This window comes from Poeciliopsis prolifica, unplaced genomic scaffold (assembly GCF_027474105.1).
Source record: "Poeciliopsis prolifica strain line A6 unplaced genomic scaffold, Auburn_PproV2 SCAFFOLD018, whole genome shotgun sequence".
NCBI lineage: Eukaryota > Metazoa > Chordata > Actinopteri > Cyprinodontiformes > Poeciliidae > Poeciliopsis > Poeciliopsis prolifica.
In genome coordinates, this window is record NW_026562393.1 from 675,151 (window position 1) to 688,589 (window position 13,439).

Below are 13,439 nucleotides of genomic sequence, written 5' to 3' on the forward strand. Positions count from 1 at the left end.
CGCTCCACAAGTCTGAACACGATAGTGGAAGAGAGGCAGGAAAGTCCAAGAACCAGACAGCACAGCAGAGCAGAAGGCTAAGGCTCAACACTGGAAGCATCAGATGAACAAATGGACAGCTAGACAGAAACTACGAACTGGTACGACACATTAGACAAATATGACGAGGACCCGACGAAGACACAGGTGACATTAAACACACGGGAGGTAATCAGGAAATGAGACACACCTGGGAACAATCAAGGGGAAGACTGGACAACACGGAGGCTCAGAAGACACAGAAACTAAAAATAAACACACGGAAAAACCCAAATCCTGACATCCGCTTCACAATGTTGCACTACTTTGTCTTGGCCTATGTGAAAACACAATGAAAAAAAATTAACCCTGTGTTGAGAACATGGCAAAAATATAAAAAAATTATAATTTTGTGGTGTAATGTTGTTTCAGTAACTTTGAGTTTTTAACTATACAAGTCAAACATAGCATACTAGTGAGGAGAATTATGAGACGCTTCTGTGAACCCAATAGAAAATGTGATCTAATAGATAGAGGAGAGTGAGAGGAGAGAGTATCTGAGTTTGTGTTTATTGGGGTCACTTTCAATTTGCTATTGGAAATTCTTTTTTTCTGCCCCACGGCTGTGATAACGCACACGCACACACACAGAGCTGTGGGTTTGTGAGGAACTGCCAATCATCACTGCTCAGCGGACTTGTGGGATCCTGTCAGTCAGGGCTTCTCCTGCAGTCAAACCAAAACCTCCACTCCTCTGGTGACTTTTCTTCTGACCTTTCTTCTATTTTTTTTTTTAAGTCAAATAAAAGTCAAAAAGTTTGGAGAGAAACAGGGGAGATGAGGATGGCAGTGGGAAGATGCTGGGAAAGATAATAGTGGAAAGTGATGCAGATCAGGTTACTGTTAAGCCCTTCTGTGGGGGACTTGGACCGAAATGACACGGAAATTAATTATTCTGTAATTTACACTTAATGAAGAAAGTTTGGCAGCCAGACAAAGAGACAAAGTGAAAATGAAATTGCGTGTGTTCAAAATGTTTGTGCGACCTCATTGCAACAACTATGACACTGGATCAAATGGATAATAGAGTTGGATGTGGAGACACACTGACATTTTGTTCTTTGCATAGTGCATTTATTCGCCTCTGCAGCCGGTTGGACAACAATCGCTTTGCCAGACGTTAATGTATCCGACTTTTGTCACTGGACAAAAAAGTGAGAAAAAACCAAAACAAACAAAAAAAATAAAACACAAATTCAAATGGGCAGCGTTTCTAGATGAGAAAGGTAATAAGTTAATTGACTAACGCTGTGTCTGGCTGCACCGCATTTTGCTTTAATGTTTAAAAGAAAAAGAAATGCACTGTTAGGTTACTGTATTATATTAATGATGAAGTCATTTATGAATTTATTTATTTTTTTACTTTGAAGTAAGCATGGCTAATTTGCAATGTTCGTAAGCTAAAACTATGCTAACAAGCATTGCAAATTGGTTAGCAATTTGCCACAAGAATATAGCAAACTGCTATGAACTGTATATTTCAGTTTACGATGGCCAAAGTGAAGGCAGTGGTCAGAGGCCTTTCTTAAAGAATGTAAAAGTAAAAAGAAAGAGTTAATTTGGTTATTGGAGCATTGTTATCTTGGTATCCAGCTGGTGAAAATTGAAAACTCAGGGCGAGGACAGCACACAAATTGTTCACAATTATTCACATACTCTATTTTGATGTCCATTTTATTTTATACCAAGGGTGGTCTAGACAGTTAAGAACTTTGTCCATTATTATCATTGTTGGGAACTCTTAATCTGAGGTGTCACGAGTGTGAAGTTTGCATTTCCATGAAGTAGGAGGAGGAGATCCGAAAAAAAGAGAAGAAAATGAAAATGAACTTTACAAAAGGAGTTTATAAAGGAGAGAAGAGGTCAGAGAAGTGTGGAGAGGAAAGGGAGATGGGGAAAAAAACCCATAAAAGCAAGCCAGGAAGCGTTGAAGGAGATTATGCCTGGAGTTTGAGGAGATGTGGTACAGAAGGAAGCAGAGAGTCCAATACCAGCGACTGATGACAGAAATACTCCCGCAAACACGGTAAAGTGTGAAGACACCCGACCACGCGTGTGTCTGCGGGTGTTTTTGTCTGATGTTAATTTCCCAGCATGGATTCACACACACACACACGCACGCACACAAAATAATGATCCACACAGTCACTGACAGCTGACTGTGTTTCACGTAGAGGCACCAACACAGAGACAAACAAGTGGAAGTTTCTAAACGCTTCACAAGCAGCTTAGCTGGGTGAAAGAACAGGATGGACTCTAACCTGTAAATAATGACACTTTAAGACAAAGTTGGTACTTTTAATGGATTTTTATTACAACTTTTAAAGCAACTTTGCATTAAAAGTGTCATTATTTAGTGAATGACACTTCATTACAACAGTCATAGACATTCATAAAGACTCCTTCACGTTCATAACAGATGTTATATAATGTGTAAAACTGTCATGCCAGTCTTATGCACGTCAAATAAAGTGTTACCAGAAAAGAAAAATACATAGTTCAAATGCATTCATTAATATGAAATAAATTAATGTGAAATAAATTAATGTAGTGAGAGATTTGAAGCCTTGAGGATGTGTTTTTGTTTCTAAATTATGTCAGGCTGAACATACTATTGCAAGTAGCCTTTATTCAGCAGTGAATGGACAGGAAATAGCGAGGAGAGAAAGGGGAAAAATATGCATAACAGAGGTCTGCGCTCTTTCAAACAGTCGACAAAAAACAATGACTCAGATCACTGCTTGCACACTGGATGCAGATTACTTCGTTTTGTGGTTTGGCAATATCAACACTACATCAACATGATCTCTGTTGAAAAGGGAACATATTTTAAGATGGTATGTTTAATGACAAAACAAGTTAAGAACAAATCAAGACTATGTTTGTGTGCCCATGGTGATCAAGATAAAGTTTAGATCTGTAACCTGACCCCAGTTGGGTTTTTTGGGCCTAATTTAAACTCTAATGAAGACGCTGAAGGTAGCTTCCTGTGTGTGTGTGTGTAGTGGCTGTGTGTGTGTGTTTATGGGTGTGAAAACTTGCCAGAGCTTTTAACAGGTTTCCATGACATTACTAAAGAGTGCAACTTTCATTGAGCCTGATCTCACCCTCCCACGCCCGACATGTCCTAGTGCTAATGAATGTCTCGGCTTGGAAACACACACACAAGCCGATTGTTTCTGTGCTAAAGCCTCCCACTCTGAGGTAGACACTTGCATTCAGGGCATTGACACTATTAGAAAAGGTGTATGTGCTAAGAGCATCTGTGTGCGCACACAGACACAATGTTGGAAGTGTTAGGGAAAAGATTTTGCTCGAAATGAAAAGACTCCACCAACATTCATTCATCAAAATTCACAAATGGTCTGCTGTGGGTTTGCGATATTTCTGATTCATGAAACGATTGTACCAAGATGACAGCACCATTGAATAAATAAACCTAGTTGGTGCCTCCCACAGCATTAAATTGAGAACAATGCAGTGTGGCTAGTGCTAATGTAAGAATTATAGCTAATTATTTAACATAATATGCCATTTGGCAAATTGGTGAACAGGGATAGAGCCAAGTTGACCTTGGTTCTTCCAAGACCAAGAGCAGTAAATTACTAAATCAAAACCATTTCTTGGTATCCAACTGATTATTGACTTAATATTACCAATATTTGGATTATTAAATGAAGCTGCACAGACCTTTGGAACAGACACCATATTGCCCTAAAGATTCTTTTAGTGGTTGAGTGCCTTTCGTTGCCTCTTCACCAGACTTCTCGAGACAAACAGCAGGAGTAACCCATTATAACCTGATTTGACTGAAGAAACAGATGTGGAAGCAAAAAATTAAAAAAATAAAAAAAATTAATGGCTGGGGTGGAAGATACAGTTGTGATAGGAAAGTAAGGGTGGGCTGGATGCCAAGAGCATATTTCTGAACCCTAAACCTCTCACACTGCTCAGCTGGAGGTTGCTGAGCCTCTTCCTTCCTGTCTTCAATCTGGATTTTTGTATTTAAGATAGGACATTTTGTATTTAAGATAGAACATTTTGGTTAGATTAATGTTACTGATGAGTTTCACACAGATTAACGTTGACCTTTATTAGGTAATAAAATTGTAGCAGTTGGTTGACATGCTATTAGTTGGATGTCAGCTAAAGCAAGTATGTGGAATTAACTAAGGCAAGAATGATTTCCATCTTTAAGGCAACAAAAATCAAATGTACAAGCGTAGACCTAAGAGAAGTGAGCAGCACAGACGCTGGTGTGGCAGTTGCTACGGCACAGGGAATGAGAGAAGGAGTCACAGAATGTACAAGACAAGTCGGCAGAGAGACGCTATAATGCTAACCAGCACGAGTGAAAAGTCTTTCTTTTTCATAATTGAATTATTACGAACACACTGTTCTGTGTTATCTTCGGATTTTAAAGCCCAAACCTGATCCATTTTGGGCCTAGCTTAGCGACAACACCTTTAGCAAGGTGCTGATTTTTTTCAAAGCAAATAGACATATATATATATCTCTTATCCAACAGAATATTCCTGAGTTTCTTTATCTGGATAACAGCCACCAGAGTTCTCCTTTGTTCTCTGTCGCATTGTTGTTTAACAATCCTGTGATGGGAGTGGATTCCAAGAAATGGTACAGCTGGGAAAAAAGTTAGAGAATGGTGACCAATCATTATGGTTGAAGTCTACTCGTCGGAAGTTTAAAGTGAGTTTTGACAATGTCTTCTTGTTCAAATCACTTATCAATAAAGCGAACAAGCACTGATTTCTGGGGCTCTGAGGGAACAAAGGGCATCTGGGGTAGCAGGTACACTTTACTGTTCCTTTGTACATCACAGTTGCTCAAATTACCTTCCCATAATGCACTGCCCTGTGATGTTGGTTACCAGGCTTTTATATAGCCGAAGTGGAGGGTCTTATTCTTGTTACTTTTTTTGTTCTTTGGGGGGCACAAAGCTTTGGAAAGCTCCATTTTTTTTTTTGAATGATTCCTGCTTTCCGATTAGGGCCTCAGCTGTGACCCTAATTACTCTCCTCTGTAGTCAGGTCACTTCCAAGCTGATCATTAAAAAAACAGTGCTGAGGGAACTTTAGAAGAAACCCACACTGCTACATTATGTTCCTGTGATTATGTCGAGGAGTGACATATGTTCAAATCCAAAATCAATATACATTTAGAGGTTGTGGAGAAAAAACAAGATAAACTCTAAAGTTTATATAGGTTAAAATTGTACAGTTCTCATCGTATGCTACATTTACAACCATGTGCAGGAAACTTCCTTTACATCAACATAGTCCTGACCCTGGTCCTCATCCAGCAGGCTTCAGATTCCTCTGTGGAAGCAAAAACTCTTAGTACCACTGTTTCATAACATAGTTTAGTAGTTTTCCAATGACGCTTCATTTCTTTAAGTTTTGCGGCAAAGCAAATCATTTCAAACGTGTTGAGGTCTGGACTTTGACCGGATCTATGCCTCAAACATCTCCTCCTACAGCTGCTGTTTCTGCTACATATTTCCAAATCATCATTCCGTCTCCGTCATAATGAAGAGCGGGTATGAGCTGTTGCTGCTGTCAGCTGTGACTGGTTGTCCTCAAGCATGGTCGTGCACATAATAAGTTAGTTCCACTTCTTAGACAGCAGATGTTGTTCTCCTCCAACTCTTCTTTAAAAAAAAAGACTTGTTCAGTGTTTTTGTGTTGGTAATATCAGGAGTTTTACTATGTAGGGTTTGCACTGAGAGTCAAGGATTTATTGAGCAACTGTCACAAAAAAAAAAAAAACATTCAGACTCTGAAAAACTGTTACTGAGGTTCTGGGTGCTTTTAAGCTAATGCAAACTGCTTCCACAGTTTAAAATATCTTGCTTAAAAGGCCAGCAATCAAGTCCAATTCAGAAGCCATCTTGTTTATATTAGGTATTTTTTATCGCTAATAACAAAAATGAATAGTTTTTCTTTGTCGTTTCATGTGAAACTACCAAAGCAAAATAATGTAAATGGCCATCAGCTAATCACAGTAACAGGAGTGTGTGGGCAATATCAACTCAATTCTTTATTTATTCTAAATGAAAACTGCCATAGAGAATATATGTTAGCTAAATGTAAAGTGAGAAACAAGGTAACAACGTATGTTTAATCTAATTCCAGCCTGTGTTTTGTTCATACATTTATACAGATCATTCATATTTTAATAGAAATAAGTAGCTGTCAACACGCCAGAGTAAAACATCTCCTCCTACAGTTAGCTCTCCAACAATGCAGTACTCTGAGACTCCTACAAAACAACGTAAATAATTAAAAGCCACACACTTCAGTTTGATCCACAGACCGAAGTTCCACTAAAAAATGAAACAGGTCATAAATGTTGAGCAAAACACAGCAGCTCATTTGCAAAAGCTTCTGGAAAGGTGTCTGTGGCAAAACCAGCTCCATCTGCCACTGCAGGTGGCCTCACACACATACACACGCAGGCAAACAGGCACACCAACTGGGCAGGTGAACAAATGATTACTGGTGCGAGATGTGCAAAGCAGAAAAAACATGGACGATTATGCTAGACAAACAGCAATTTTTCATGCGCGCTATCTTGATCTCCTTAAACACTCATTTATTCCCTGCTGAGAGTTTTTCTTCCCCATACAAGCACTCACTTTTGGTTTATTGATGTACCTTGTTGTACATTTTACACTCTTATTTCCTTCTTATAGATTTATTCCAAGCTTGTGCCTTTAAAATACCTTAAGTTCCTTTTTCAGACTCATTGCTGCTCCCACTAAAATCTCATTGTTGCTTTTTATAAATGTCAGGGAGAAATAAGAACCCAAAAATATGAAAATATTTCATTAAACCCATTACTATGAGTTAAAGTGAAGAAGTAACACTGCATAGACATATAACAAATAGTGTTTCTTTTTTTTTCTTTTTCTTTTTTTCTTTTGGAATACTAATTAAGTCACGAAACTATTTATTTAATGATGTTCTCCATTTAAATTTTGGCAGTGCTAGTCCTACTGAGAAATCGGGGTTTGGATCTATTTTCTGAAGAGAACCTGTTTGTTTCACATCTCTATCCTTCTTGTACACACAGGCTCACTTTATCTTTTAATCTCTGCTTTTCCTGATTTCCTCCGCTACAGTTTATACCCTAAGTACTTTATTTCATCACTTTTTAATATTTTGTGTAATTACTGCATAGTGATTTTGATTACAAAAAAGACATAACCAAACACATGAAATGATTCAAAAACAAAAACTTGCCTAATGTTGCAAGCAGTGGTCAACACAGATAGCGAAGACGAGAACTACAGCCAGAATAATGTAGCAATGTCTTACTAATTTTTTTTTTTTTAACGTCGTTTCATTTTCTGCTTTCTCCGTGTTTTGGGGACTTATTAATTTAATTGAAAAGCAATCATTGTGTGCTAATGTACACAGACAGTAGGGGTCAGATGGAGGAGCAGTGATATTTACATCATGTAAAGCCAATGAGCAGAAGTGAGCTGTTCTTAAATTGTCATAATGAATAAAAAGACCATAATCAGATCCACTGCAGAACAGCAGCGGTGTTAGGAGCGGAAAACGACAACAGCACTGTTATGGCGCTTGTGTGTCTCTATTTCCACTCACCCGTTTGTCTCTTCCTACTTCATGTTTAATGTTCGTTCCGGGAACAGGACGGATCGTTTCTGCCCGCAGACAAGCATGCCGCCCGTTTGACCGCTTGACGAGGATTGTTGGTGCACTGCTGAGCTAAAATTGGAAGGGACACTGCAAGCTGAGGGGCGCCGCTTCGGGGACATGACAGATACTGATTAGCTCATGTATTAACACTATTGTGTCATATCTGTTATGATCCCACAAAATGCTGCAGCACAACATTTTGACACTTTTCCAATACGACAAACATCCAAGAAACATTTTTGGGGATGCTGATGAAAAAAATCAAATCGCAACTCCTCCATAGATCACGTGCAACAGCAAAGTGGGTTTCATCATCTTGCAGTGTCATTCATCATGTGGTAGGGATGACCGTTTTCACCATTCAGCTCAAATGCTGTGAAATATTTGTTCTTGACATATTTATCTTTATTCGATTCATAAGATATGCAATAAATCTCCTTTTTGTTTGTTTGTCATCAGTTATATTTATGTCGATGCACAAAAATTTTGTTGTTTTCCATTTTGCATGTGGATGCTGTCAAACACATTCAAGAATACAAGGTTGCATGTCTCAACTTCGTGAACGGTTTGCTGTTAACACACTCGCATAACCGGAAATATTCTGTCCACTCACACATTCAACTCATTTAAATCCACACAAACGTGGAGGAAAATGGAGACAACTTGAAGACATCGACTTGTCTTCAAGAACACAGCATCTTCTAAAGAAAATTAAAGTGGAAGACCGACCTGCTGGATGAACGTGTGCGCCCCCTGCGGGCTGAGCAGAAGGATGGCTCTGCGCAACGTGTCCCGGTACCGATTCAGCTCCTCCGTCCTCATGGTGGTGAACAGGTTGGTGAAGACTTTACTGATGTTCCTATCCACCCTCTGTAACGCAACATCAACGCCCTGACGAGACGTCTGATCAAGGAAGCCCTGCAAGCCACGGATATCTGGGGAGACGACAAAGAGTCAACCAAATGAGAACGTCGTTAGAAGTGTCAACAAACTGCATAAAGAGAGAATCGAGGCAGTAAACAGCTTTTTTTTTTCTTCACAGGGAACATTTTACAGTGAACATGAGGTGTAAAAAGAAGAAAAAAAAATCAATATCAATATCAAAAACTTATGAGCCCAGAAGCGAGTCAGAAAGCTGTTCATATCTCAAGACAATCTTTACATTCACATTTTAAAACTTAATATGGGGGTATGACAAAGGTCTTGGCCTTGTTATAAAAAAAACAAATCCTCTATACACATATAATTGAAAATAAAAACATACATTCAGTGCAATGCAAACCGCAGCAGAACACCGTTCCTGCCAGCAGCCATCACAATCTTCAATAACTCTGTGAAGAATCTAAATGAATGAGTTACAACTTTTGATTTCCCTCTGGGATTAATAAGTTATATTTGAACTGACTTTGAATTTGAATAAGACTTGTGTGGTAAGGTTCGGAATAGCCAACCCAACATGAGGATGACCAGTATCTCTCTAATGGTATTTTTTCAAACCCAGCCTTGAACATTAGCTATCAACCCATTGAAATTGTGACAACTGACCACAATCCATGCAACTGCAGTTTTGTGAATTAGCAGCATTTACTGAATTGACTGTGACTCACTGAACCGGCCCACGGCCAGCGAAAAAACAGACGACTCAAAGAAAAACCGACTCGTAGAAAAGCGACTCTTGTTTTTGTAGCTATTGAAGGTGACTGAACCCCTGAGAAAGCATCTGTTCAATCTCTACACTATCTGTGTCTGAACATGACAGCATCCCTTCTTTTTTTTTTTTTGGAGGCATCTTTCAAACTCTTTCTCAGATACATTTCTTTCTCATTCTGCTCAAAAAATGGCAGCTGAGCTGGTTTTTGTACTGTTGGAGAAGCTGACAGGTTGTTTGGCCTGAATATCTCTCACTTTTTGTAGCCTCCCTCCATCTTTCTTAGTCTATTAGCACTGACAGCCGGCTTGTTCCAAGCACCCACTGCCATACTATACTGCTGAAAACCTTTTTTTTTTTCTTCTTTTTTCAGCTGGGTCATTTCATCTACCCTGCTCCACCCTCCCCACATCGCCAGCCCGACAATAACCACCATTTCTGTTCTCCCTTAAATTTTCTTTCCATCGATCCAACTGTCACTCAAAGCCTGCCTCCCACTCCTTCCCAGAAAATCGGCAGGGACGTTTACTCCCGGAGAACAAACGAGAAACTGTTTTATGAAATTTGAAAGTGGGCCCAGTGACTCACCCTTCCCCGCTGATTACAAAGGCAATACCTGAAGGCAGGCCCTGTGGAAAGCAATATTTTATCTAACTTTAGAACTTTTATATCTCTTATCCAATAAGCGGTTCAACATTCTATATAAACAAAGCAAAGCAAAACATTCATTTGCCCTCTTATGAGAAGAAATAACCCAAAATAAGAAAATAAGCATAACATTTTTCCCTTAGCAGCAACGTGTTGAAAGGTAAAGCACTCAGTGGAATCAGATAGTTTGCTTCCACAGCCTAAATCAACATACTGCAACTAATTCAGCACTCAGAGTTTCTGTCTTCACTTCCCCCCCCCAAAAAAAGAATTGCTGCTGAAAAGAGAGAAAGAACAAAATATAGCCGCCCTTTTCTTGAGCTCAAGCACTGGAACACCACAAGTGGAGCGCCTTGAAAGCAATTTAAAGAGCTGCTGCTCGTCAGCCACAGTTCAATTTCTCTTCGGCCACTTTGAGCAAGGCACAGTGGGGGAGGCGGGGGAACGCGCTGCTCTCCCAGCAGAAATGCCAACACTTATCTCTGCTCATCAGCGTCCCGCTGACCTCTCCCGGCTGAAGACCCAGCTGAAGACCCGGAGCAGGTGAACCTTTGGCCGCGAGATTCAATTTGAATTCACACGACACAACTGTTGTCGTTCACGTACAATGCAAGTATCTTAAAGGCCAGTGGTGCCTAATATTTGCATCATGTCCGGATGCAGCAAACATTGCTGATATTTGCAAGCCCTGCAGAAGGAATGTCGATACATTTTTCAGCATGAATTTTTATCAGGCGGGAATCCTTGCCAGCTGAGGTTGAAAGGCCCTAAGGCTTTAAGAGACAAGAAGAAAAAAAAATCTTGGAAACCAAAGCTTGTTAAGTTTTCCCTAACATAATTTCATCAAGTAAATATTTATAGAAGAGCGTAAATTGCATCTCTTTTTTGTTGCTTTTTTTTTTCTGATCACACCAAATTCTAGCGACTGTTCGTGCAACCTTATGTAACATGCCAAATAAGCAGATGTTTGTGTTTCTCTAGCAAAAATCTGATTAAATCAATGGCTGCCTGGACAGAGACTAAAATTACACACACAATCGTTAAACTCCAAGGGTGAAAATAACCTTAATTTGTTGCAGAAAAAAGTTTGCTGCAGACCAAACAACCAGAAATGTACTCTTTTTCAGCTTATTTTTATTGTGTTTTTTTTTTACAACTAAATTATTTACGAGGACTTTTTGATGGAAAAACTGGTATCGTTTGGGATGAATGTTTTTAACGTAAAAAATCTGTCTGCATTTCCCTAAATCACGTGTCAAACTGTAGGCCTAATCTGGCCTGCAGTAGCTTGTTATGTGGCTCTCTAGCCTCCCCATTGCACCAATAAGTCCCTACACTTTTTGAAAAATTCATACCACATTCACACAAAAATATCTAATTTTTTTCTCAGATTTTACTGCAATTTGTTTTTTTCCGCAAATTTGGCCAAAAACATATTGTGTAAGTGTCTGCTGCCTCAGCTTTACTTGACATCAACACGTAGCACATGATGGATACGGCGATATTTGTAAAGCAACCTTACAAATATTTCTAATTTAGCACCACAAAAACAATCAAGACTTTCTGGACAGACTGAAAAGGTGTTCAATTATTATTTCATCTGAAGGAACACTTATGGAATACTAAAACCAGCAAATACTTATCAATATTTTACCATCAATATATACCGGCAGAACTGGCCCTTTAAGAACATTGAGATTTTTGATATGGCCCAAAAAGAAAACGAGTTTGATGCCTCTGCATGTCTGAATCTGTTGGATAAGGGTAGCTATTTTCACTTTTCTAATAGATGCTTGGTTGAGGTTTAAAAAAAAAACAGCCGGTGACATCATCCCCTTTTACTGTGATGCCAAATATATTAAGATCTGTAGTTGAATGTGTCTACTTGCTAGCCAGGCTCAACAGACTGTGGACCCTGTTAATTAACTGTACGGCTGTGAAAATGCTGGAAGGAACAAAGTGAGGGCAGAGAGATGAGAAGACAGAAGAAACACGGGGAATGAAAGGATGAAAAGGATGAGTGGTGGGTGTATTAGGAGGAATAATTGAGCCTTCTTATCTGCACAGGCAATGACAGGTGTGACATTTTAGCTTTGGAAAGCCTCTCTGTATTGGATATCCATAGAACACACACAGGAAATCATTTTTCTGTCTGGTGTGGCCACTTTTGCAGCACTTGTGAGGAATCATTTTAAAATTAAACATCTCTCGACTTCAATTTATTCCCAACCTTCATCTACTATAAAAATGGACAGAGTTTTCACCAGCTTTAAAATGAAATGCTGTGGTTTTCCACATCTTGAGAGCAAGTTCGGTGTCGTATTCCACCACCTAAATTTTCTCTTTACACTCACTGGTGACTTTGTGTTAGGTAGACTCAAAGTCAATCCTAAAGGTTCAGCAAACTGAATTATATAGTCGGTGGTAGAATCACCTAATTTAATCCTGTTGTAACAGATTTGGCCAAAACCAAATCTGTTACTACAGATTTGGTTTTTAAATGACCTTTAAATATTCAAAGTTGATTTGGGGCCTGAAGAGAAAATGTGAAATTTGTCCAAAAATCTGTGTTTTCAGATTTTTGCATCTGAAAACACAGATTCAAAACTCTGTGTTTTTGAATGTTTGCATGGATTTCTGATCAGTATTAACCAGTAAAAGAGCTGCTTGTAGATTATGACACACAGAGATTTATTTATTTCAGGAAGATGTCATTTCATAAATTATGACTATGATCATTTTCAGCGTCAGAAACCAGAAGTCAACACATTACGTCAGTCACACTGTCCTACTTAAACTCTGCAAAGGGTCAATATTAAAATACTAAAAATACAGCAATGTTGGGCTGTTTTACATCCTAATAATGAAGGAAAGAATGGAAAAATGACTTGAGTGATCCTTGTCATGAATTATTCCATGAATAATTCCATTTCATTGTACATAATTTAACTTACTGACTAATTTCCTTTAACTTCTTTAAATGTGTGGATTAATTATGTTGTTAGCAATATTTGGTGTAAATGTCATTTCAACAGCTGCATTAGAAATACTTTTTTACCAGAAGAACAACACTGGTGTGTTCAGTACTTGCTCTATCCCGACTGCAACCAGTGTTTTATGGATAATTTATTTCCGGGGCAACCTTTAGAACATGTAGCTGCTTGTTTCCAAATCATTAGCATTCCTCACCATGAAAAATAGACTCTCCCATATTTTCTCTAAAAAAAGGTGCAAATAAAACAGCGTTCCTGCAACCACTGGATTTATTGTTATTTACCTTCACAGAGATATATTTCTTTATTACTGTTAGCCACCTCTGCTTTCCACAGAGGAAACTATTCCCTCTTGACAATAAGGAAACATTCCAACCTAAAAACTCT

General features: G+C 38.8%; 1 protein-coding gene across 2 annotated transcripts in view; it reads right to left on the reverse strand.

Moving 5' to 3' along the window:
• grid1b (glutamate receptor, ionotropic, delta 1b) overlaps positions 1-13,439 on the reverse strand; it is a 406,477-nt gene that overhangs the window by 119,990 nt on the left and 273,048 nt on the right. For both annotated transcript variants that reach the window (XM_055042755.1, XM_055042754.1), the window contains exon 4: positions 8,493-8,698. In XM_055042755.1, coding sequence (XP_054898730.1) covers positions 8,493-8,698 — 206 coding nt within the window. The remainder of the gene's footprint in view (positions 1-8,492; positions 8,699-13,439) is intronic.